The 23,451-nt window shown below is 41.4% G+C and overlaps 1 protein-coding gene across 1 annotated transcript; it reads left to right on the top strand.

The window, feature by feature from the left end:
- The first annotated feature begins 16,018 nt into the window (after window positions 1-16,018).
- LOC129863681 (interleukin-1 beta-like) lies at window positions 16,019-21,600 on the top strand. The gene is made up of 7 exons (XM_055935833.1): window positions 16,019-16,380; window positions 16,505-16,540; window positions 17,197-17,248; window positions 18,938-19,160; window positions 19,598-19,783; window positions 19,919-20,055; window positions 20,224-21,600. Exons 2-7 carry the CDS (start codon window positions 16,509-16,511, stop codon window positions 20,434-20,436), a joined length of 843 nt encoding a protein of 280 aa, XP_055791808.1. The 5' UTR covers window positions 16,019-16,380; window positions 16,505-16,508; the 3' UTR covers window positions 20,437-21,600.
- Window positions 21,601-23,451: the final 1,851 nt, after the last annotated feature.

The following is a 23,451-nucleotide window of genomic DNA, read 5'->3' as shown; positions in this document are numbered from 1 at the left end:
AATGATTTAGGGTTGTCACTAGTTGCCACAAAGTCATAAACCCCTCCTATTTGTGATTTTAAACCTAACCTTAACCACACTGATAACCATATGCTTAACCCTGACCTTAAATTAAGACCAAAAAGCACATTTTTGTTTTCATACAATTTTATGAGATAGTCAATTTTGACTTTGTGTTTGTGCTATTTAGCCAACATCTACGTAGCGGTTTGTGTTGAGGGTGGAAGTGCGTTAGAGCTGTCAGATCTACAAGCGTCTCCTCCTACATCTGAAGCGGACATTGCCATTGGAGTCGCATTAACAGAAATCCCAAGTTCAAACACTGGAATGTGAGATGTAATCTACATCTCGATTAGGATAATAGATATCCTAATTTCGTTGAATGATTTTTCAATTTCTGCAAAGTTATCGTGGGGCGTGGCTTCATGACAATGACTGCAAGAGCAGCTGCTCACCGATTTGAGGGCAGTTCCACCTCTGCCAAAACATCTGCTATGTGGGTGTCTGCTCACGCTTGATCTGATTGAATCTAGGCCTTAGTTTTGTCTTGTAAATCATTCCAATGTGAGTCACAAAAATAATCCACTACAATAATTTGTTATGATCAATAGTGGGTAGCCTATTTCTAAATGAAGGACTTTCTAAAAGCTACAGTTGAAGTCGGAACACCGTAGCCAAATACATTTAAACTCAGTTTTTCACAATTCCTGACATTTAAACCTAGTAAACATTGCCTGTCTTAGGTCAGTTAGGATCACGACTATTTTTAGAATGTGAAATATCAGAATAATAGTAGTAGAATAATAATATAATTTTTTATTTCAGCTTTTATTTCTTTCATCACATTCCCAGTTGGTCAGAAGTTTACATACACTCAATAAGTATTTGGTAGCATTGCCTTTAAATTGTTTCACTTGGGTCAAACGTTTCGGGTAGCCTTCCACAAGCTTCCCACAATAAGTTGGGTGAATTTTGGTCCATTCCTCCTGACAGAGCTGGTGTAACTGAGTCAGGTTTGTAGGCCTTCTTGCTCGCACACGCTTTTTCAGTTCTGCCTACACATTTTCTATAGGATTGAGGTCAGGGCTTTGTGATGGCCACCTCAATACCTTGACTTTGTTGTCCTTAAGCCATTTTGCCACAACTTTGGAGATATACTTGGGGTCATTGTACATTTGGAAGACCCATTTTGCGGCCAAGCTTTAACCTCCTGACTGATGTCTTGAGATGTTGCTTCAATATATCCAGATAATTTCCCTGCCTCATGATGCCATCTATTTTGTGAAGTGCACCAGTCCATCCTGCAGCAAAGCACCCCCACAACATGATGCTGCCACCCCGTGCTTCACGGTTGGGATGGTGTTCTTCGGCTTTCAAGCCTCCCCCCTTTTCCTACAAACATAATGATGGTCATTATGGCCAAACAGTTCTATTTTTGTTTCATCAGACCAGAGGACATTTCTCCAAAAAGTACGATCTTTGTCCCCATGTGCAGTTGCAAACCGTAGTCTGGCTTTTTTATGGAGGTTTTGGAGCAGTGGCTTCTTCCTTGCTGAGCGGCCTTTCAGGTTATGTCGATATAGGACTCATTTTACTGTGGATATAGATACTTTTGTACCTGATTCCTCGAGCATCTTCACAAGGTCCTTTGCTGTTGTTCTGGGATTGATGTGCATTTTTTGCACCAAAGTATGTTCATCTCTAGGAGACAGAACACGTCTCCTTCCAGAGCGGTATATATTTTTTTAAATCTTTATTTTAACAGGGAAAACAGACTGAAACCTGGATCTCTTTTACGGCTGTGCCCTGTGTAAACATGTTGACATGTACAGTTTTAGACATACAGACAAGAACATTTCAAAACATACACAATTCAACAGAAACAATCACAGACAACATCATATTGATCCTCCATAAACATTTTAAAATGGGCAAGGGACACCAGAGTGTCTAACTTAAGTTGGATCTGCAGTTTGTTCCATAAATAAGGTGCAAAGGAACTGAAGGCAGTCCTACCCAAGTCTGTGGAGACCGCAGGAGTCTCTAATGTAATCCACATCTGTGATCTGGTTTTAAAATTAGTACATCTTGTGGAAATTAATGATGATATATATGGAGGTAGTTTTAAAAGAAGTGCTTTATAAATAAACAAGAGAGCATGTTGCTCTCGCCTCACAGATAGAGAGACCCAACCCACATGTTGATATAGGATACAGTGATGAGTTCTGACGGCTGCGTGGTCCCATGGTGTTTATACTAGCGTATTATTGTTTGTACAGATGACCGTGGTACCTTCAGGCATTTGGAAATTGCTCCCAAGGATGAACCAGATTTGTGGAGGTCTACAATTTTTTTTTCTGAGGTCTTGGCTGATTTCTTTTGTTTTTCCCATGATGTCAAGCAAAGAGACACATAGCTTGAAGGTAGGCCTTGAAGTACATCCACAGGTACACCTCCAATTGACTCAAATTATGTCCATTAGCCCATCAGAAGCTTCTAAAGCCATGAGATAATTTTCTGGAATTTTCCAAGCTGTTTAAGGGCACAGTCAACTTAGAGTATGTAAACTTTTGACCCACTGGAATTGTGATACAGTGAATTATAAGTGAAATAATCGGTCTGTGAGCAATTGTTGTAAAAATAACTTGTGTCATGCATAAAGTAGATGTCCTAACCGACTTGCCAAAACTATAGTTTGTTAACAAGACATTTGTGCTGTGGTTGAAAAACGAGTATTAATGACTCCAACCTAAGTGTATGTAAACTTCCGACTTCAACTGTACATAGATTTTTCTATTGTGTTATTGACTGTATGTTTGTTCATGTGTATCTGTGTGTTGTTGTTACACTGCTTTGCTTTATCTTGGCCAGGTCGCAGTTGTAAATGATTACTTGTTCTCAACTGGCCTAGGTAGCCTAGTGGTTAAATGCATGGGGCCAGTAACCAAAAGGTCACTGGTTCAAATCTCCTAGCTGACGTAAGTGTATGTAAACTTCCAACTTCAACTGTACTTGCATGCATGTGAGTTTTTGTGTTGTTGTCCAGGGCGCTGTAACCCTGTTCCTGGACATCTACCCTCTTGTAGGTTTTGATCCAACCTCAGTTCTAACTGACCTGATTCAATTTATCAACCAGATAATTATTAGAATTAGGTGTCCCAGATTAGGGTTTCAGCGGAAATTTACAGGGAGGTACAGCAACAGGGTTGGAAAGTTCTGATCTAGGCCAAACTGCAATAGTATGGTTTCTAAACCACAAGATTGAGAATCCTTCTACGTTGTTCGTAGATGTGTGTTGATGTTGTAGTTAGTTTTCCTCTTCTCACCACAATCTTCTGTGTAATGTTTTTACTCGCCCCGAGCCCCCCAAACCGTCCCCCAACATCCTGCCAACGATAACCCATACAGCGACATTAGCGAGAAGCACACACACACACACACACACACACACACACACACACACACACACACACACACACACACACACACACACACACACACACACACACACGTACTCTCTCTCTCAGTATTGCATCAGAAAGTAGCTGAACAGGTTGGATGTGGGTATTTACCCTTTTTCTTTTGCCATCTGATTTTCACACCTCACCTTCCTCTTCACATCTCTACTATGCATTTTAACCTCAAGGTTTCCCCATCATTGTAAAAGCCCTACTTGTTTTGTTGCTTTGACAAATAATCCAGTTGATAAGAACCAAATATGCTTGAGATTGTTCCACTTTATGGTACAAGTGTCGAACTTGGTACAATATTACAAAATACTTTAAGGAACATTTGAAAGATTACAGGCAGTCTGGGAAGTATGTCAGTCAAACAGGATTTCATTTGGATTTCCTGTTAGAAGAAAATGGGGTAAAATCATTACAGGCATAAAATGGGACAATTATTTAACCTATCCGCTGGACTAAAAGTGATTTCTGAAGATTATAATATTTTTCTGATTAGCTATTAATTTACGTCTGTCCCTCATTTTAAGGTCAACCCTGCCATGTGACTGAACTCACATTTTAATATGGTGAAACTATTCCTTTGTAAATCAATTTTTTTTCTCAAAAGAAACAATGAACATCTACAGTGCCTTCAGAAAGTACTCACACCTGTCACGCCCTGACCTTAGACCTCAGTCCGGAGCCTCCAGCAACGACGGTGCTCAGTCCGGGGCCCGCAACGAGGGTGCTCAGTACGGGGCCCGCAACGATGGTCCCCAGTCCGGGGACGGCCGCGAGGGTCCCCGCACCAGAGGTGCCATCAAAGTGGGGTGAGCCAGCGCTGGAGCGGGGTCTGCGTCCCGCACCTGATCCGCCGCCGCGGATAGATGCCCACCCAGACCCTCACCTATAGGTTTAGGTTTTGCGGCCGGAGTCCGCACCTTTGGGGGGGGGGGGGGGGGGTACTGTCACGCCCTGACCTCAGAGATCCTTTTTATGTCTCTATTCTGGTTTGGTCAGGGTGTGAGTTGGGGTGGGCATTCTATGTGTAACAGTATAACTTTACGTCGTCCCCTCGCCCCGACACGGGCGCGAACCAGGGACCTTCTGCACACATCAACAACGGTTGCCCACGAAGCATCGTTACCCATCGCTCCACAAAGGCCGCGGCCCTTGCAGAGCAAGGGGAAACCCTACTTAAGTCTCAGAGCAAGTGACGTAACTGATTGAAATGCTACTAGCGCGTACCCGCTAACTAGCTAGCCATTTCACATCCGTTACATATGTTTTGTGTTTCTATAATTTTCTATTTCTATGTTTTGGCCGGGTATGGTTCTCAATCAGGGACAGCTGTCTATCGTTGTCTCTGATTGGGAACCATACTTAGGTACCCTTTTTTCCCACCTATCTTTGTGGGAAGTTGACTTTTGTTTAGGGCACATAGCCTGTAGCTTCACGGTTTGTTTCTGTAGTGTTTGTTGTTTGGTTCGGCGTACTTTTTATCAAATAATGACAAAATGTACGTTTAACACGCTGCACCTTGGTCCTCTTCTGTTAACGGCCGTGACAACACCCTTTGACTTTTCCCCACATTTTGTTGTTTACAACCTGAATTTAGAATTGATTTAAATTGCAATGATTTGGTCACTGGCCTATCCAAATTACCCCATAATGTCAAAGTGGAAATTGGTTTTTCGAAATCTTTACTAATTAATCAAAAATGGAAAGCTGAAATGTCTTGGGTCAATAAGTATGCAACCTCTTTGTTATCGCCAGTACTGGAGTAAAAATTCTTTAAATTACTACTTAAGTAGTTTTATTGGGTATCTGTACTTTACTATTTTTGACAACTTTTACTTCACTACATTCCTAGAGAAAATAATGTACTTTTTACTCCATACATTTACCCTGACACCCAAAAGTACATTTTGAATGCTTAGCTGACAGGACAATGATCCAATTCATTCACTTATCACTTATCAAGAGAACACGTGGTCATCCCTACTGCCATCTTGTAACATTCGTCTGGTGGTGTATGAACGGACCAAGGCGCAGCGGGTGTTGAATACATAATGAATTTATTAGACACGACGAACACTGACACGAACTATACTTGAATATTTACAAAATAACAAACAAACAACGTAGACTGACCTGAACATGCAAACTACATATAACGAAGCACGCATGAACAGGAAAGAACGAACGAGACGAGACAGTACCAAACAAACAGTGAGAACAACCTACCTTAATATGACTCTCAATCAGAGGAAACGCCAAACACCTGTCTCTGATTGAGAGCCATACCAGGCAACCCATTAACCCAACATAGAAAACACATAACATAGACTACCCACCCAAACTCACGCCCTGACCAATTAAACACATACCAAACAACAGAAAACAGATCAGGAACGTGACACATCTGGCGAACTCACTAAACACAAATGCATAATTTATAAACGATGTTGGAGTGTGCTCCTGGCTATCAGTAAATTAAAAAACAAGAAAATGGTGCCATCGGCTTTGTTTGAAATTATGTATACTTTTACTTTTGATACTTAAGTATATTTAGAACCAAATACGTTTAGACTTTTACTCAAGTAGTATTTTACTGGGTGACTTTTACTTTTACATGAGTCATTTTCTATTAAGGCATCTATACTTTTACTCAAGTATCACAATTGGATACTTTTTCCGCCACTGGTTATGGCAAGCCTAAATAAGTTCAGGTGTAACTGATAATGTGTGTACCCCACACATTATCTGTAAGGTCCCTCAGTCGAGCAGTAAATTTCAAACACAGATTTAACTATATAGACCAGGGAGGCTTTCCAACGCGTCGCAAAGAAGGGCACCTACGGGTACACGGGTCAAAATTAAAAAGCAGACATTGAACATGCATTTTAGCATGGTGAAGGTATTAATAACACTTTGGATGGTGGATCAATACACCCAGTCACTACTAAGGTGTTCTTCCTAACTCAGTTGCCGGAGAGGAAGGAAATCAATCAGGGATTTCACCATTAGGCCAATGGTGACATTAAAACAGTTACAGAGTTTAATGGCTGTGATAGGAGAAAACGTAGGATGGATCAACAACACTGTAGTTGCTCCACAATGCTAACCTAATTGACAGTGTGAAAAGAAGGAAGCCTGTACAGAATGAAAATATTGCATCCTGTTTGCAACAAGGCATTAAAGTACAATACATGATCAAAGTGCTACAGCTTTTACTATCATTATTTATATAATTTATATTTGTTTCATAGTATATTTTCTAAATCTTTTTATTCTGTTTAGTCACATGATTTCTCAATTTGCAGTACGTTTTCCAGTTGGTTGTGCAGCAAGACTCATTTGCCAATAATCATGCAATTATTCAATTGCTCATCAATCCATGGGGATTTAACAGTTTTTACAGTCATTTTCTTAATGGGTGCATGCTTATTAGTAACTCGAATAAGCAATTTCATAAATATGTCAAGTGCAGCGTCAGGTTGCTCCTCATTACACACCAGCAAATATTCTTTACATCATCAACATAGGAATCACTACAAAACGTTTTGTGTGACCTCTAATACACTATATTAGGCCTAGCTTTTGGAACTTTGGTTTTCCTAGATATGACTACTATATTGTGATCCCTGCATACGGCGGATATAGAAACAGCTTTAAAGCAGATTTCTGCAGCATTAGTAAAGATGTTATCAATACATGTTGATGATTTAATTCCTGTGCTGTTGGTAAATACCCTGGTAGGTTGACTGATAACCTGAACCAGGTCGCAGGCACTGGTTACAGTTGGAAGCTTTTTCTTGAGTGGGCTGCTTGATGAAAGCCAGTCAATATTGAAATCTCCCAGAAAATATACCTCTGTTGATATCACATACACTATCAAGCATTTCACACATATATCCAGATACTGACTGTTAGACTTTGGTGGTCTACAGCAGCTTCCCACAAGAATGGTCTTTAGGTGAGGCAAATGAACCTGTAGCCATATTACTTTAACAGTTTTGACATGAGATCCTCTCTAAGCTTTACAGGAATGTGGCTCTGTATATAGACCGCAACACGGCCTCCATTGGCATTTCTGTCTTTTCTGTAGATGTTATAACCATGTATTGCTACCACTGTATCATCAAAGGTATTATCTAAGTGAGTTTCAGAGATAGTCAGAATATGAATGTCATCTGTTACTAGCAAGTTATTGACTTCATGAACCTTGTTTCTTAGGCCACATACACTAGATGACCAAAAGTACAGTACCAGTCAAAAGTTTGGATACACCTACTCATTCCAGGGTTTTTATTTCTTTTTACTATTTTCTACATTGTGGAACAATAGTGAAGACATCAAAACTATGAAATAATACATATGGAATCATGTAGTAACCAAAAAACTGTTAAACAAATCAAAATATATTTTATATTGAGATTCTTCACAGTAGCCACCCTATGCCTTGATGGACAGTGTCACGATCTTCTTTGGGAGAAAGAGAGGAGGACCAAAACGCAGCGTGATGTGAATCCATTCTTCTATTTATTAAACGAAGAACACTTAAACAAACTATACAAAGCTAAACAAAATAACAAACGACCGTGACGCTAATGAAACCGAGTGCAGACATGCAACATCAACTAACATAGACAATCACCCACCACCCACAATGACAAAACAGGCTACCTAAATATGGTTCCCAATCAGAGACAATGACTAACACCTGCCTCTGATTGAGAACCATATCAGGCCAAACGAGAAACCCAGCATAGAAACACAAAACATAGAATACCCACCCAACTCACGTCCTGACCAACTAAAACAAAGAACTAACACAAGAACTAGGGTCAGAACGTGACAGACAGCTTTGCACACTCTTGACATTCTCTCAATCAGCTTCATGAGGTAGTCACCTGGAATGCATTTCAATTAACAGGTATGCCTTGTTAAATGTTCATTTGTGGAATTTCTTTCCTTAATGCGTTTGAGCCAGTCAGTTGTGTTGTGACAAAGTAGGGGTGGTATACAGAAGATATCCCTATTTGGTAAAAGACAAAAAGTCCATATTATGGTAAGAACCGCTCAAATAAGCAAAGAGAAACGACAGTCCATCATTACTTTAAGACATGAATGTCAGTCAATCTGGAACACTTCAAGAACTTGTGTGGACACCTGCTCGTCAAACATCTCATTCCAAAATGATTAAAATGGAGTTGGTCCCCCTTTGCTGATATAACAGCCTCCACTCTTCTGGGAAGGCTTTTCACCTGATGTTGGAACATTGCTGAGGGGATTTGCTTCCATTCAGCCACAAGAGCATTAGTGAGGTTGGGCACTGTTGGAGGCATGCGTGGCCACGCAATCATGGGTGAACATGGAGTACAGGAGGGGGCTGAGCACGTACCCTTGTAGGGCACCTGTGTTGAGAATCAGCGAAGTAAAGGTGCTGTTTATTACCGTCACCACCTGGGGGCAGCCAGTCAGGAAGTCCAGGACCCAGTTGCACTGGGCAGGGTTCAGACCCTGGGCATCACCGGGGGCGCACTGCCTGCCCTCCAGGACACCTAAAGCACCCCATGTAACAGGAAGGCCGAAAAGATCATCAAGGACATCAACCACTCGAGCAACGGCATGTTCACCCTGCTACCATCCAGAAGGCGAGGTCAGTACAGGTGCATCAAAGCTGGGACTGAGAGACAGAAGATGTTTTTCAATCTCAAGGCCATCAGACTGTTTAATAGCCATCACTATCCGGCTACCACCCGGTTACTCATCCCTGCACCTTAGAGGCTACTGCCCTATAGACATAGACATGGAATCATTAATCACTTTAATAATGGAACACTAGTCACTTTAATTTTAGATTTACATTTAAGTCATTTAGCAGACGCTCTTATCCAGAGTGACTTACAAATTGGTGCATTCACCTAATGATGTTTGATGTTGTTTGATGTTTGATGTAATGATGTTTAATGATGTTTACATACATTTTTACTCATTTCATATGTATATACTGTATACTGTATACTGTCTATATTCTACTGTATTTTTGTCAATGCCACTCTGACATCGTTTGTCCTAATATTTATATATTTATTACCTCCATTCTTTTACTTTAGGTTTGTGTGTATTGTGGTGTATTATTAGATATTACTGCACTGTTGGAGCTAGGAACACAAGCATTTCGCTACACCCGCAATAACATCTGCTAAATTTGTGTATGTGACCAATAACATTTTATTTGATTGATGTAGTACTGTGCGCCTCACATAGTCTGTTCTGGACTTTGGGATTGTGAAGAGACCTCTGGTGGCATGTCTTGTGTTGTATGCATGGGTGTCTGAGCTGTGTGCTCGAAGTTTAAACAGACAGCTTAAAGAATTCAAAATGCAATGAGTACTTTTGGCGTCATGATTTTCTTCAGGAATGTAGTGAAATAAAAGTAAAAGTTCTTAAAAATATCAAAAGTAAAGTAAAATACAGATACACCAAAAAATAACTTAAGTCGTACTTTAAAGTAATTTTACTTGAGTACACCACCACTTTACACCACCACCACTCCCAAGTGGCGCAGCGATTTAAGGCACTGCATCTCAGTACTAGAGGCATCACTACAGACACATTGGTTCGAATCCAGGCTGTATCACAACCGGCCGCGATTGGGAGTCCCATAGGGCGATCATCTCCAAGTGGTGGACGGAGGTTGCGATGAACCTGCTGGCAGGGCTGACCCCCAGCCGTGGTTGTACTGGCCCTGCTGTCCCCCAGCCGTGGTTGTACTGGCCCTGCTGTCCCCCAGCCGTGGTTGTACTGGCCCTGATGTCCCCCAGCCGTAGTTGTACTGGCCCTGCTGTCCCCCAGCCGTGGTTGTACTGGCCCTGCTGTCCCCCAGCCGTGGTTGTACTGGCCCTGCTGTCCCCCAGCCGTGGTTGTGCTGGGCCTGCTGTCCCCCAGCCGTGGTTGTACTGGCCCTGCTGTCCCCCAGCCGTGGTTATACTGGCCCTGCTGTCCCCCAGCCATCCTAGAATCTCATAAGAAATAAGGTGGTGTTTTTTGTCTTACAGTAACATTATAGTATGCTACTTTATACTATGCTATTATTTTTGGTTCTGTCATCATTATGTGACAACCATTCACCAGAGTAGCCTGTTCTCTGAGCAGTTGAACAAGTAGAGCAGAGACTGTGCGTGAAGTAGAGAATCCTGCACATGTGCAGAAGCTTCTGACTTTTAGCTGTCAGGAAGAGAGTTCCAGAGAATTCGGATCTGTAGCCACTCTATGTTATATGCAGGTGTGTGAGGTGGCTGTGCCATGGCTCTATGCCCATATATGGAGTTCCTGTTAGGAGGCTCTAGGTATGGCTGGTGACCACAGTGAACACAGGAGGGGAGGGGAGGTATAATGCCTATCATGTGCTCTCCTCAGCTTTGTAGGTTACAAATATACACGCTGTATTAAAGGTATTCAAATGTACCAGTCCTGCTCTCTCAAAATAATTAGCTGCATGATAAAATATAACCCACAAACTGAATCCATGTGGGCTAGAGTATAATGACAAAATTTAAAATAATCATATTGTGCTATTAGCAGGCCTGTGCAGGATAGAAAGTACAAATGAGCACAAAAATTTAAGAGGAATTTAAATGCAGTGCAATAATGCTCTTATACGCAATGCATAGGCTATTTTTGGACTTCAACCACTTTTGAACTGTGCTGTGTAGGAAATAAAACCTATAATTACAGTATAGGTCTAATGACAATGACCTAATAATATTATTATTATATTAATTAAGCTGTGATCTTTATCAACTAAAGAAAGACTTATAAGGCAATAGCCGCGGGAAGTATACTGAACAAAAATATAAACGCAACATGCAACAATTTCAAAGAGTTTACTGAGTTTACAGTTCATATGAGGAAATCAGCCAATTGAAGTAAATTAATTAGGTCCTAATCTATGGATTTCATATGACTGGAATACAGATATGCATCTGTTGGTCATAATGTTCCCTCTAATTCTTTTCATCACTGAGCAAATTTCAGGTCTGCTGAGAGCTAACTTGAACGTTGTGAAAATTCTGTGCAACTTCCGGCGTGCATTTACTGTGAACACTGAGGCTGTACCGGCTTTAAGTTAGTTTTAACAGTGGTCAAGTAGGCTACTGTGGCTATTTGATCATAATGTAGGCCTACCAGAGTGGCCTACCATCAACAACTATGGAGAAAATGTATCCCAAAACATGTTAACATGGAAATAGCTGTTCTATCATTCAACATACAGTAGCAGCCAATGTGTGGTGTTCAAAAAAGGCCTACATTCCATAAGAATTTGTTTTACACCACTGTCACTGTCAAACGCTCCCTAAAACACTTCAGCGATCAGGCCTTTCTAATCGACCTGGCCCGGGTATCCTGGAAGGATATTGACCTCATCCCATCAGTAGAGGATGCTTGGTTGCTCTTCAAAAGTTATTTCCTCACCATCTTAAATAAGCATGCCCCGTTCAAAACATGTAGAACTAAGAACAGATATAGCTCTTGATTCACCCCAGACTTGACTGCCCTTGACCAGCACAAAAACGTCCTGTGGCTTTCTGCATTAGCATCGAATAGCCCCCATGATATGCAACTTTTCAGGGAAGTCAGGAACCAATATACTCAGTCAGTTAAGCCAGCTAAGGCTAGCTTTTTCAAACAGAAATTTGTTTCCTGTAGCACTAATTCCAAAACGTTTTGGGACACTGTAAAGTCCATGGAGAATGAGAGCACCTCCTGCCAGCTGCCCACTGCACTGAGGCTAGGAAACACTGTCACCACCGATAAATCTATGATAATCGAAAATTTCAAAAAGCATTTTTCTACGGCTGGCCATGCTTTCCACCTGGCTACCCCTACCCCGGCCAACAGCTCTGCAGCAACTTTCCCAAGCTGCCCCCGCATCTCCTTCACCCAAATCCAGATAGCTGATGTTCTGAAAGAGCTGCAAAATCTGGATCCCTACAAATCAGCCTGGCTAGACAATCTGGACCCTCTCTTTCTAAAATTATCTGCCAAAATTGTTGCAACCCCTATTACTAGCCTATTCAACCTCTCTTTCGTATCGTCTGAGATCTCCAAAGATTGGAAAGCTGCCGCGGTCATCCCCCTCTTCAAAGGGGGAGACACTCTAGACCCAAACTGTTATAGACCTATATCCATCCTGCCCTGCCTTTCTATAATCTTCAAAAGCCAAGTTAATAAACAGATCACCGACCATTTTGAATCCCACCGTACCTTCTCCACTATGCAATCTGGTTTCCGAGCTGGTCATGGGTGCACCACAGCCACGCTCAAGGTCCCAAACAATATCATAACCGCCATTGATAAAAGACAGTACTGCGCAGCCGTCTTCATCAACCTGGCCAAGGCTTTCGACTCTGTCAATCACTGCATTCTTATCGGCAGACTCAATAGCCTTGGCTTCTCAAATGACTGCCTCGCCTGGTTCACCAACGATTTCTCAGATAGAGTTCAGTGTGTCAAATTGGAGAGCCTGTTGTCCGGACCTCTGGCAGTCTCTATGGGGGTTCCACAGGGTTCAATTCTCGGGCCGACTCTTTTCTCTGTATATATCATTGATGTCGCTCTTGCTGCTGGTGATTCTCTGATCCACCTCTACGTAGACAACATCATTCTGTATACATCTGACCCTTCTTTGGACATTGTGCTAACAAACCTCCAATCGAGCTTCAACGCCATACAACGCTCCTTCCATGGCCTCCAACTGCTTTTAAATGCTAGTAAAACTAAGTGCATGCTCTTCAACCGATTGCTGCCCGCACCCTCCCGCCCGACTAGCATCACTACTCTGGACGGTTCTGACCTAGAATATGTGGACAACTACAAATACCTAGGTGTCTGGTTAGACCGTAAACTCTCCTTCCAGACTCACATCAAGCATCTCCAATCCAAAATTACATCTAGAATCGGCTTCCTATTTCGCAACCAAAGCCTCCTTCACTCATGCTGCGAAACATACCCTCGTAAAACTGACTATCCTACCCATCCTTGACTTCAGCGATGTCATTTACAAAATAGCAAACTGGATGTAGTCTATCACAGTGCCATCCGTTTGGTCACCAAAGCCCCATACACTACCCACCACTGCAACCTGTATGCTCTCGTTGGCTGGCCCTCACTACATATTCGTCGCCAAACCCAGTGGCTCCAGGTCATCTATAAGTCTTTGCTAGGTAAGCCCCGCTTTATCTGACCCGTAGCACGCTCCAGCAGGTATATTTCACTGATCATCCCCAAAGCCAATACTTCCTTTGGCCGCCTTTCCTTCCAGTTCTCTGCTGCCAATGGCTGGAACGAAATGCAAAAATCACTGAAGCTGGTGTCTTATATCTCCCTCCCTCTGTAATTATTTCACCTCTATGGCCTATTTATTGCCTACCTCCCTACTCTTCTACATTTGCACACACTGTACAGTTGAAGTCGGAAGTTTACATACACCTTAGCCAAATACATTTAAACTATATTTTTCACAATTGCTGACATTTAATCCTTGTAAAAAAGTCCTGTCTTAGGTCAGTTGGGATCACCACTTTATTTTAAGAACGTGAAATGTCAGAATAATAGTAGAGAATTATTTATTTCAGTTTTTATTTCTTTCATCACATTCCGAGTGGGTCAGAAGTTGACACACACTCAATTAGTATTTGGTAGCATTGCCTTCAAATTGTTTAACTTGGGTCAAACGTTTCGGGTAGCCTTCCACAAGCTTCCCACAATAAGTTGGGTGAATTTTGGCCCATTCCTCCTGACAGAGCTGGTGTAACTGAGTCAGTTTTGTAGGCCTTCTTGCTCGCACACGCTTTTTCAGTTCTGCCTACACATTTTCTATAGGATTGAGGTCAGGGCTTTGTGATTGCCACCTCAATACCTTGACTTTGTTGTCCTTAAGCCATTTCACCACAACTTTGGAAGTATGCTTGGGGTCATTGTCCATTTGGAAGACCCATTTTGCGACCAAGCTTTAACTTCCTGACTGATGTCTTGAGATATATGATCTTTGTCCCCACATGCAGCTGCAAACCGTAGTCTGGCTTTTTTATGGCGGTTTTGGAGCAGTGGCTTCCTCCTTGCTGAGCGGCCTTTCAGGATTTGTCGTTTTACTGTGGATATAGATACTTTTATACCTGTTTCCTCCAGCATCTTCACAAGGTCCTTTGCTGTTGTTTTGGGGTTAATTAGCACTTTTCGCACCAAAGTACATTCATCTCACAGAGACAGAATGCGCCTCCTTCCTGAGCGGTATGACAGCTGCGTGGTCCCATGGTGTTTATACTTGCTTACTGTTGTTTGTACAGATGAACGTGGTACCTTCAGGCATTTGGTAATTGGTCCCAAGGATGAACCAGACTTGTGGAGGTCTACAATTTTTTTTCTGAGGTCTTGGCTGATTTCTTTTGATTTTCCCATGATGTCAAGCAAAGAGGCACTGAGTTTGAAGGTAGGCCTTGAAATACATCCACAGGTACACCTCCAATTGACTCATATGATGTCAATTAGCCTATCAGAAGCTTCTAAAGCCATGAGATCATTTTATGGAATTTTCCAAGCTGTTTAGAGGCACAGTCAACTTAGTGTATGTAAACTTCTGACCCACTGGAATTGTGACACAGTGAATTATATGTGAAATAATCTCTGTAAACAATTGTTAGAAAAATGACTTGTGTCATGCACAAAGTAGATGTCCTAACCGACTTGCCAAAACTATAGTTTGTTAACAAGAAATTTGTGGAGTGGTTGAAAAACGGGTTTTAATGACTCCAACCTAAGTGTATGTAAACTTCCGACTTCAACTGTACATATATTTTTCTATTGTGTTATTGACTGTATGTTTGGTCATGTGTAACTCTGTGTTGTTTTTGTCACACTACTTTGCTTTATCTTGGCCAGGTCGCAGTTGTAAATGATTACTTGTTCTCAACTGGCCTAGGTAGCCTAGCGGTTAAACGCATGGGGCCAGTAACCAAAAGGTCACTGGTTCAAATCTCCTTGTTGACGAGGGGGAAAATATGTTGATGTGCCCTTAAGCAAGGCACTTAACCCTAATTGCTCTGGATAAGAGCATTTGCTAAATGACTAAAATGTACATGTCAATCTCTAGCCTAATAAACTGCATGGTTTCCCAAGTCGTAGTGGGAGGACCACACACCGTGACTCCAAGATTACTTAGATCTGTTGGTTATTATATCAATATTTGAGCATAAAGGCATTTCCACCTCCATTTCTCGCATAATGAATTTTACTCACACAAAAAGATCTGACTGCATTTATTTATTTTTATAGAGTATGATTTTACTCACATAAAAACTGTAGATGGAAACGTGTTATTGACAATTATTTGTACAATTCATTGGATGTTTTGTGCACAAAGGTGATGACTAAAGTGTTTTCTTAGGAGATTTCAAATCTGATATCTTTATGTGGCAATCTGTGGAATTTGTCTTTCTGGGCCGAACGTCAGTTAAAATGCAGTACGGAAGTAAGACTGTACGAAAAGTCGAAATCGTGCTTCGAGACCGGAACCCTGGCAGCTTGGATGAAACTCTGGAAAGTGCGTTTACTTTTTCGACCGCGTTCAGCGGAAGTGCGGGAGTTTCGTCTGTTCTAGACACAGGTAGTCTATGGCCGTGTTCGAGAGGATCAACCCCGCAATGTATCATGGGTGACATTTTGAATGACTGACTGATCTACAAATTAGAACGAGGCTTTATTTATCATTCAAGGTGATTTTTAGATCAGTCATTCCGCAGTCGCTTGCGGTCGTTATGATGCTCTCGTAAACAGCCGATTTAAAGCGTGCGTCTTGGCACGTTATACACCAGTTTCACACTTCAAGTCCGACAGACAACTCTTCCAGCATATATACTCTCTAAAGGTGAGCTATTTAGAAAAACGTACTTAACTTTTTCAAATACATTTTCAAATATACAATACAATTCATTTCAAGTATTTTACGGTCATCTCAAATGACAGTGATTTTTGTTCGCATTTTCTCTCAGAATCATGGACTTCGATTTAGCTGACGCTCTGCCGAGGTAGGTTGTCTAACTTGATTTCTGAGGAATTCTGTATCAATTGCCGTTCTTACACTATGTTTTTTGTTTGAATTTATTTATTACCCTTCCGGTAAATATATATAGCCTACAGTCAAATATCCTAATTGAAGATGTCACGAATAAATCATTACCTTAAAAGGGAAATTTGAGATTGCTACAAGTTTGGACTTTTAAATGAATGATATATAGCCATTGATTCTTGCAGAATATAACTGCCTCGTGAGATTCGTTCAACTGTCTTAACCTCTTCAGAACCCAGAATATAGCTTGTTTTACTCCATTGTTTGTAAAAAAATGTAATTGTAAACAAAGACTGTATAGCCTCAACGCATGGTTCAATATATAATTTTGATATCATGTCAGTCCTTGCATCCATAGCCCTGTCTATGAATTTGATGGTGGTTACAGTTCTCCAGCCACATTCCTCAGCTGTGTTATTGCTTGAACGGCAGATTGCCTATTTCCAATTTGCTGGTGTATATGCAGTTTTCACAAACCTAGTTTGTCTAGTTATTTAAAAAAAAAAGTTTTTAGAAATGGTTAGACCCACCTCCTATACAAAAATTAGCTTGTTTATCTGAGTTTGAATAGGAAGATGGTATTTTAGGCTAACATCTTAAGTTTTCTCTCTACAGCTCATATTCGAGTATGGAGTTTGATACCGAATACCGCCCGCCTGATGCGAAGGTAAGACATTTTGTTAACCTTGCATCAAAAAGAATGGCAAGCGCCACAAGGATTAGGATACACCAGTTGTAGACTTTAGACGGAGCATCACAAACGTGGGTTGAGTGTGTTTTTACTAGAGGTCGACCGATTATGATTTTTCAATGCCGATACCGATTTATTGGAGGACAAAAAAAAGCCAATACCGATTAATCGGCTGATTTATTTAAAAAAATAATAATAATGTTTTAATATATATATATATATCATACACACACACACATTTTTGTAAGAATGACAATTGCAACAATACTGAATGAACAATGAACACTTATTTTAAAATATAATACATAAATACACACACACGCACACAGCTCTGAAGTGACAATGATACTGAAGAGTCTGCTTAGGAGACAAATACTCTCAACTGTTTGAATAAAAATAGAGTTTAAGTTACCTGTGATTAAAATCCTATTTTAATAATGGGCATGGTAAGAATTGACAACCAAAGTGCGAGTCATAATTCCCATGCCACCTTCTAGCAAAATCTGAAAAGCGGTTCCTTCATTTATTCCATAGGATATTTTTAGATTCACTTAAAATAAGGTCTGTGTTTCGTGTAGGCTTACATCACCGTGCCAATTTTATAACTGTGTAGATATCCATAGGACAAGGTAACTCTGATCAATATAAGCGAAGATAAAAAAAATTGTAGAGTGGATTTATGAAAATATGTTGACAAACGTTACCTTATCCTAGTGAGATTTACACGGGTATCAAAATGTTGAGGCGGTTTAAGCCTGCACGAAACACAGACCTTATTTGAAGTAGATCAAGACATTCTCTATGGAAGACATGAACGGTAAAATAACGAAGGAACCCCTTTCAAATTCAGCCGCAAGTTATTACAGGAATTATAACGCGTCGACTATTTCTCTCTAAACCATATACCTTTGACTAATCCGGAAACTATCACCTCGAGAAAAAAACGTTTATTCCGTTCCGTATTTTATCTAAAGGGTGGCATCCATGAGTCTAAATATTCCTGTTACATTGCACAACCTTTAATGTTGTCATAATTACGTGAAATTCTGGCAAATTAGTTCGCATTGAGCCAGGCGGCCCAAACTGTTGCATATACCCTGACTCTGCGTACAATGAACGCAAGAGAAATGACACAATTTCACCTGGTTAATATTGCCTGCTAACCTGGATTTCTTTTAGCTAAATATGCAGGTTTAAAAAATATATACTTGTGTACTGATTTTAAGAAAGGCATTGATGTTTATGGTTAAGTACACATTGGAGCAATGACAGTCATTGATTGATTGTTTTTTTATAAGATACGTTTAATGCTAGCTAGCAACTTACCTTAGCTTACTGCATTCGCTAACAGGCAGGCTCTTCGTGGAGTGCAATGTAATCAGGTGTTAGAGCATTGGACTAGTTAACTGTAAGGTTGCAAGATTGGATCCCCCGAGCTGACAAGGTTAAAAATCTGTCGTTCTGCTCCTGAACGAGGCAGAACGTTCCTAGGCCGTCAATGAAAATAAGGTTGACCTCTAGTTTTTACACAAGGAGGACCAATAAGGTACTCTTTGATATTAAATTGCCTTAAGTGGTGGCATGTTCAACAGGAAAAAAATCGTAGTGATTTTTTTTTCACCCTTCTACATGGACTCTCATTTCTGATGACTTGTATGTGTGTAGAGTGGACCAGAGACGGAGCGCTGTGGGCTGCACGCGGACCTGAGCCTCGACTTGGAGGTTATCCTACAGCATCGGGGAGGCATGAGACAGGTGGCTCACCTGGTGATTGCGCTGCATAGAATGAAAAACCCCTTCCGGAAGTCCGACTCCACACACACTTCCCTAGACGTGGAGTGCACCGAAGAGCAGTTTTGCAGCATCATCCTGGATAACCTGGTGGAAGGTACCTAGGCTGCCGTGCCGTTTCATGTCAATTCTGGAACTAAACTAAGGTCCCGTGTGGCTCAGTTGGTAGAGCATGGCGCTTGCAACGCCAGGGTTGTGGGTTCGATTCCCACGGGGGGACAGTACAAAAACAAAATAAAGTATGAATGTATGTACTTGTAAGTCGCTCTGGATAAGAGCGTCTGCTAAATGACTTAAATGTAAATGAACTGAAATTCAATTTCCACATTTTCCTCATATGAATGAAATTTACCCCTAACCTTGGACTCAATGTTCTTTGATTATACTGTATTGCTTTTCAGTTATTTTAGGCCCAGTTCCCTAAACAATTCATTTGATTGACGGTCCTTGCCCTGTGTCTCCACCCCCCACCCCCCCCCCCCCCCCACCTTCTGTTTCCCCCCTCCACTGCCCCCTCCCTCCTCCTCTGTGTAGAGTGTGTGATGGTCCCGATCCAGGAGCCAATGGGAACGGTGACCAAAAAGGAAAAGGGGACCTTCAAGCAGATTGGCAACCCCGAGCAGTATAGCCTGTGTGACCATCACCAGAAGAGCCTGGTGTACTGCAACAGAACCATGGAGCTGAAGGCCGTCACAATCCGGGGAGGCAACAACGGGAGAGGTAGGCTAACTGCCAAACTACACCGCAAGCTTTGTTTTTGGCAGCCTTTACCAAAATCGGCAACATCCTAGATGAACGTTAAAAAATGACAAAAATAGTGAAGATGCCCTTTAACTCTTTCTCTCTCATTCTCAGCGAGGTTCAACCTCTCCAGGTATAGTAATGCCAGCACCACCACCAATCAGGCCCTGCCAGTTGTCTTAGGGATAGACCAATGGAACCTCTCCTGCTCCAAGCAGGCAGACAGCGCAACTCCTGTCCTACAGTTGGAGGTTGGTCTCTCACTAACTCACTCACTTACTCAGTCACATGCAGGTACTCACTCACTTACTCAGTCACATGCAGGTAGTCACTCACTTACTCACATGTATCACTCAAACCCACACCTCACGGCATCATCCTAATCCCTTTCTCTCCCTCTCTCTCTCTCTCTTTCTCAGCGCTGTGAGGACCAGTTAACAACCATCGGGGCTCAGGAAGAAACAGTTCGCTTCCTCTTCTACAAGAATACCACTGGCTTCTCCCTGACCACCTTCGAGTCGGCAATGTACCCCGGCTGGTTCATCAGCACCTCACTGGAGCCAAGCCAGCCCATAGAAATGTGTCAGAAACAGGACGCCAGAAAGCTCATGAACTTCATGGTCAGAAACTAAACACACACAATCTGTCCCCATAGTGTATGTACCACGTACAACCAGAGAGAGAGTGCAGGGTGAATCTGAGAAGATAGACCGACTGATATTGTAGAGGAGTTGAATGTTGAATTGATAGAGCTCTGCTTTTCTCAAACTCAAACAGCGTTACATTGTGTGGTAACTAGCTCCTTCCTTCAACCACCGCCAATGTTTATTGAACGTGGTTTGGTTGTAGTGAGGGTGCTTGACCAGCAGATGGTGCTGTGTGTTTATTCTCTCTTCTGCAGTATTGGAAGGCCCAGTTAGAACTGATTGCTCTGTAGGATAGTAACAGAATCAAGAAGACGTTGCTTTAGCTTCGCAATGTTTTAGCCACAAATGTAAATGTTCAAAGTGTTACATAAAAATAAATAAGAAACTAAATTCATATTGAATTTTTTATCTTATGGCTACAGTGCCAAGTATAAAATGCATACATTACAGTAGAGTAGAAAAGAGTAGAATCGTTAATAGTTTTTCTAAGCAGTTCTCATTTGTTATTTTTTTTCTACTTTCTGTACTGTCTTGGATACAAGTAATTTTTGAAAATGTCTCTGTTTGTACTCTGACTGAATTATCTGCTTTAAATCAGTGAAGAGGAGATTTAATTTTTTTGTATTTCCTATTAGAAAGTGAATCATTACCTTTCATTGTCTAACACTGCAGATGTCATTTTTACTTGAAGTATTTATCGACATTGAAATTGTGCCTTTTAGTGCTATTTATTTATTTCTATAAGAATGCCAGTCAATCATCACTTTTCTAATATTACCATTAACTTAGTTTTTTGTCTCATAATCTAACATTGTACATAAACAGCTAACATCAACTAATATGTAACACACAATGTTCTTTGTCTTCTAGCACAAATATTGTTGTTTTTCAATTCTTCAAAATGTACAGTGCCATTCAAAAGTTTGGATTTGATTTGTTTAACACTTTTGTTGGTTAATACATGATTCCGTGTGTTATTTCATAGTTTTGATGTCTTCACTATTGTTCTACATTGTAGAAATAAAGAAAAACCTTGGAATTAGTAGGTGGGTCCAAACTTTCGACTGGTGCTGTATATGTTTTAACGTTTCAATGGTTCTATGATGTATTTTACTGTATGTTGGAAATAAAGCTAATCTATTCAATGCATTTGAAAGTTGTTGTGGAGATGTGAGAGCAGAACAGACAATAACATGAGGATGGACGATCTACCTGAAACTCACAACACCTACCTAAGGTAGGGGAGAGTGGGGTAAGGTGAGAATGTTTGTTGCATTCAGCATCACTCTGTCAAGGGAAATATAGTATTCTTTCTGATAAAGATATCTACATACAGTGCATTTGAAAAATATTCAGACCCCTTGACTTTGTCCACGTTTTGTTACGTTACCGCCTTATTCCAGAATTGGTTCAATAATTTTTTCCCTCATCGATCTACACACAATACCCCATAATGACAAAGCGAAAACAAATAAAAAACTGAAATTACATAAGTATTCAGACCCTTTGCCATGAGACTCGAAATTGAGCTCAGGTGCATCCTGTTTCCATTGACTATCCTTGAGATGCTCCTACAACTTGATTGGAGTCCACCTGTGGTAAATTCAATTGATTGGACATGATTTGGAAAGGCACACACCTGTCTATTTAAGGTCCCAGAGTTGACAGTGCATGTCAGAGCAAAACCCAAGCCGTGAGGTCGAAGGAATTGTCTGTAGGGCGCCGAGACGGGATTGTGTCGAGGCACAGATCTGGGGAAGGGCATCAAAAAATGTGAGCAGCATTGGAGGTCCCCAAGAACACAGTGGCCTCCAACATTCTTAAATGGATGAAGTTTGGAACCACCAAGACTCTTTACTAGATCTGGCCGCCCGGCCAGACTGAGCAATTGGGGGAGAAGGGCCTTGGTCAGGGAGGTGAACAAGAAACCACTGGTTACTCTGACAGAGCTCCAGAATTCCTCTGTGGAGATGGGAGAACCTTCCAGAATGATAACCATCTCTGCAGCACTCCACCAATTAGGCCTTTATGGTAGAGTGGCCAGACGGAAGCCACTCCTCAGTAAAAGGCACATGACAGTCCGCTTGGAGTTTGTCTAAAGGCACCTAAAGGAGTTTCAGACCCTGAGAAACAAGATTCTCTGGTCTGATGAAACCAAGATGGAACTCTTTGACCTGAATGCCAAGCTTCACGCCTGGAGGAAACCTGGCACCATCATTACTGTGAAGCATGGTGGTGGCAGCATCATGCTGTGGGGATGTTTTCCAGCGGCAGGGACTGCGAGACTAGTCAGGATCGAGGGAAAGATGAACAGAGCAAAGTACAGAGAGATGCTTGATGAAAACCTACTCCAGAGCACTCAGGACCTCAGACTGGGGGCGAAGGTTCACCTTCCAACAGGACAATGACCCTAAGCACACAGCCGAGACAATGCAGTGGCTTTGGGACAAGTCTCTAAATGTCCTTGAGTTGCCCAGCCAGAGCCTCGACATGAACCCAATCTAACATCTCTGGAGAGACCTGAAGATAGATGTGCAGCGACGCTCCCCATCCAACCTGACCGAGCTTGAGAGGATCTGCAGAGAGAGATGGGAGAAACTCCCCAAATAAAAGTGTGCCAAGCTTGTAGTGTCATACCCAAGAAGACGTGAGGCTGTAATCGCTGCCAAAGATGCTTCAACAAAGTACTGAGTAAAGGGTCTGAATACTTATGTAAATGTGATATTTTTTTTTATATATATTTTTTTTTAATACATTTGCAAACATGTCTAAACCTGTTTTTGCTTTGTCATTATGATGTATTGTGTGTAAATTGATGAGGGGAAAAAACAAATCTATTTTAGAATAAGGCTGTAATGTAAAAAAATGTGGAAAAAGTCAAGGGATCTGAATACTTTCCAAATGCACTGTATATTTCAGGATGTTGTGTATCCCTGGAAATAATTAGAATTTTTTGGAAACATTACAGTTTTTAAAACATAGCTTGTCCAAAAAAAGTAG

The sequence above is a fragment of the Salvelinus fontinalis genome, chromosome 10 (genome assembly GCF_029448725.1).
Source record: "Salvelinus fontinalis isolate EN_2023a chromosome 10, ASM2944872v1, whole genome shotgun sequence".
Lineage (NCBI taxonomy): Eukaryota > Metazoa > Chordata > Actinopteri > Salmoniformes > Salmonidae > Salvelinus > Salvelinus fontinalis.
Note: the sequence above shows the minus strand (reverse complement) of the source record. Positions and strands in the feature narration are given on the sequence as shown.